This window comes from Lagopus leucura, unplaced genomic scaffold, assembly GCF_019238085.1.
Source record: "Lagopus leucura isolate 7727_CA_CO unplaced genomic scaffold, USGS_WTPT01 20840-0_obj-0_obj, whole genome shotgun sequence".
NCBI classification, from domain to species: Eukaryota; Metazoa; Chordata; class Aves; order Galliformes; family Phasianidae; genus Lagopus; species Lagopus leucura.
The window spans coordinates 1-1,431 of record NW_024966955.1 but is presented as its reverse complement, the minus strand read 5'-3'; the positions used below and the strand labels follow the sequence as shown (position 1 = coordinate 1,431).

Here is a 1,431-nt window from a genome sequence, read left to right as displayed (position 1 = left end):
CCCCTGTTTTCCCCATTCCCCCTCTTCATTTTTCCACCATTTCCCATTTTTTCTCTTTCCTCTCTCTCTTTCCCTCCCTCCCTCTTTCTTTCCCTCCTTCTTTTCCCTTTTCTCTCTTGATTCTTCTCTTCTACCCCTTTATTTCCCCCCATACTCCCTATTTTTCCCTCCCATCTCTCTTTTCCCCTCTCCATTTTTCTCTTTCTCCTCTCTCTGTTTCTCCCTCCCCTCTGCTTTCCTCCGTCTCCCCCCGTCTCCAATTTTGCCATTTCCCCCTCTTTCTCCTCTTCTTTTCCTCTTCCCCCATCCCCTCTTTCGCCTCCTTCTCCTTCCCCTCTTTATTCCTCCATTTTCCCCCCCTTTCCTCTCTCCTCCCCCCCTCCCTTTCCCCTCTCATCCCCCCTTTCTCCCCTTCCCCTCTCTTCTCCCCCACCCCCCCATTTTCCTCCCTTCCCCACCCAATTTGAGGGCAGAGGGGAGGGCGATGCCCCCCTCGTCCTGCTCGCAGCACAACCGCACTTTCCACCCCCGTCATTAAAACTTATTTCCCCCAGTAATATTTTGTGCTTAACTCCCGAGCAGAGCTCGCTGCACTTTATTATGGATATTTTACACTCTCGAAGTCTTTTAATTAGAAAGAGCATAACAAGCCATATTTGCTTGCAACAACTTAACAAATAAAAGGCCTGTAGCTGCAACTGTGAAGGAGCTATATTATTGTTTTTATGGGGCCATAAAAAGTCGCTCAGCCTGTTCTGCTAGGGAGAAGGTCGTAAAGATGGTTCAGTTTATTTAATTTATATCTCCGAGCTGTAAAACTTACCACTGTGGGAGTTCATACGCTGCATCCATGGGTATATTTGAATGCTAGTTTTTTGTTCTTGCGAAGTGTTCCTGTTTTGGTCACTGGTAAAATCCTGTGCGATTGATGTCTGTGTATTATGTCCCATAGAATTTTGCCTGCAGCTAGAAAGCATGTCTTTTTCTTGGTAAAAAGCATTAGATCCATAGTCATAAGGTCCTCGGCTGGAGCTAAACACAACATTATCTTGCGGTGAATAAAAAGGAGAAGAATAAATCCGGTTTTGAGCAACGGCTGCTCCATAAGTAGAAAAATGCCTGACAGGGTCATAGGCAGTTGAATTGAGGGCTACGTTGGGAAGCACCTCTTGGCCACTGGTTAGATGGCAGGATAAAGATGGGTTTGTGAAATAGGAATTCATATCGTCCTCTATACCTGGCTGTGTGATTTCTTTAATATTTATTTCTGTCTCCAGTTTGTAGTCTGAACTAGATTGTTATAGGGAAGGCTCTGCTCCAGGACAGACAAAATGACAAAGTCAGCTGACCCGGGGGGAGCCAATGGGGAGGCGGGTGTCAAAAAGGGAAAAATTGCTTTTGCTTCTGTTGATTCCCTAGTTGAAACTAAGT

At 45.8% G+C, this 1,431-nt stretch overlaps 1 protein-coding gene across 1 annotated transcript; it reads right to left on the bottom strand.

The window, feature by feature from the left end:
• Window positions 1-501: 501 nt before the first annotated feature.
• On the bottom strand, window positions 502-1,394 carry HOXC6 (homeobox C6). Its single transcript, XM_042893569.1, has one exon. The coding sequence runs from the start codon at window positions 1,221-1,223 to the stop codon at window positions 798-800; it is 426 nt and encodes a 141-aa protein (XP_042749503.1). The 5' UTR covers window positions 1,224-1,394; the 3' UTR covers window positions 502-797.
• Window positions 1,395-1,431: the final 37 nt, after the last annotated feature.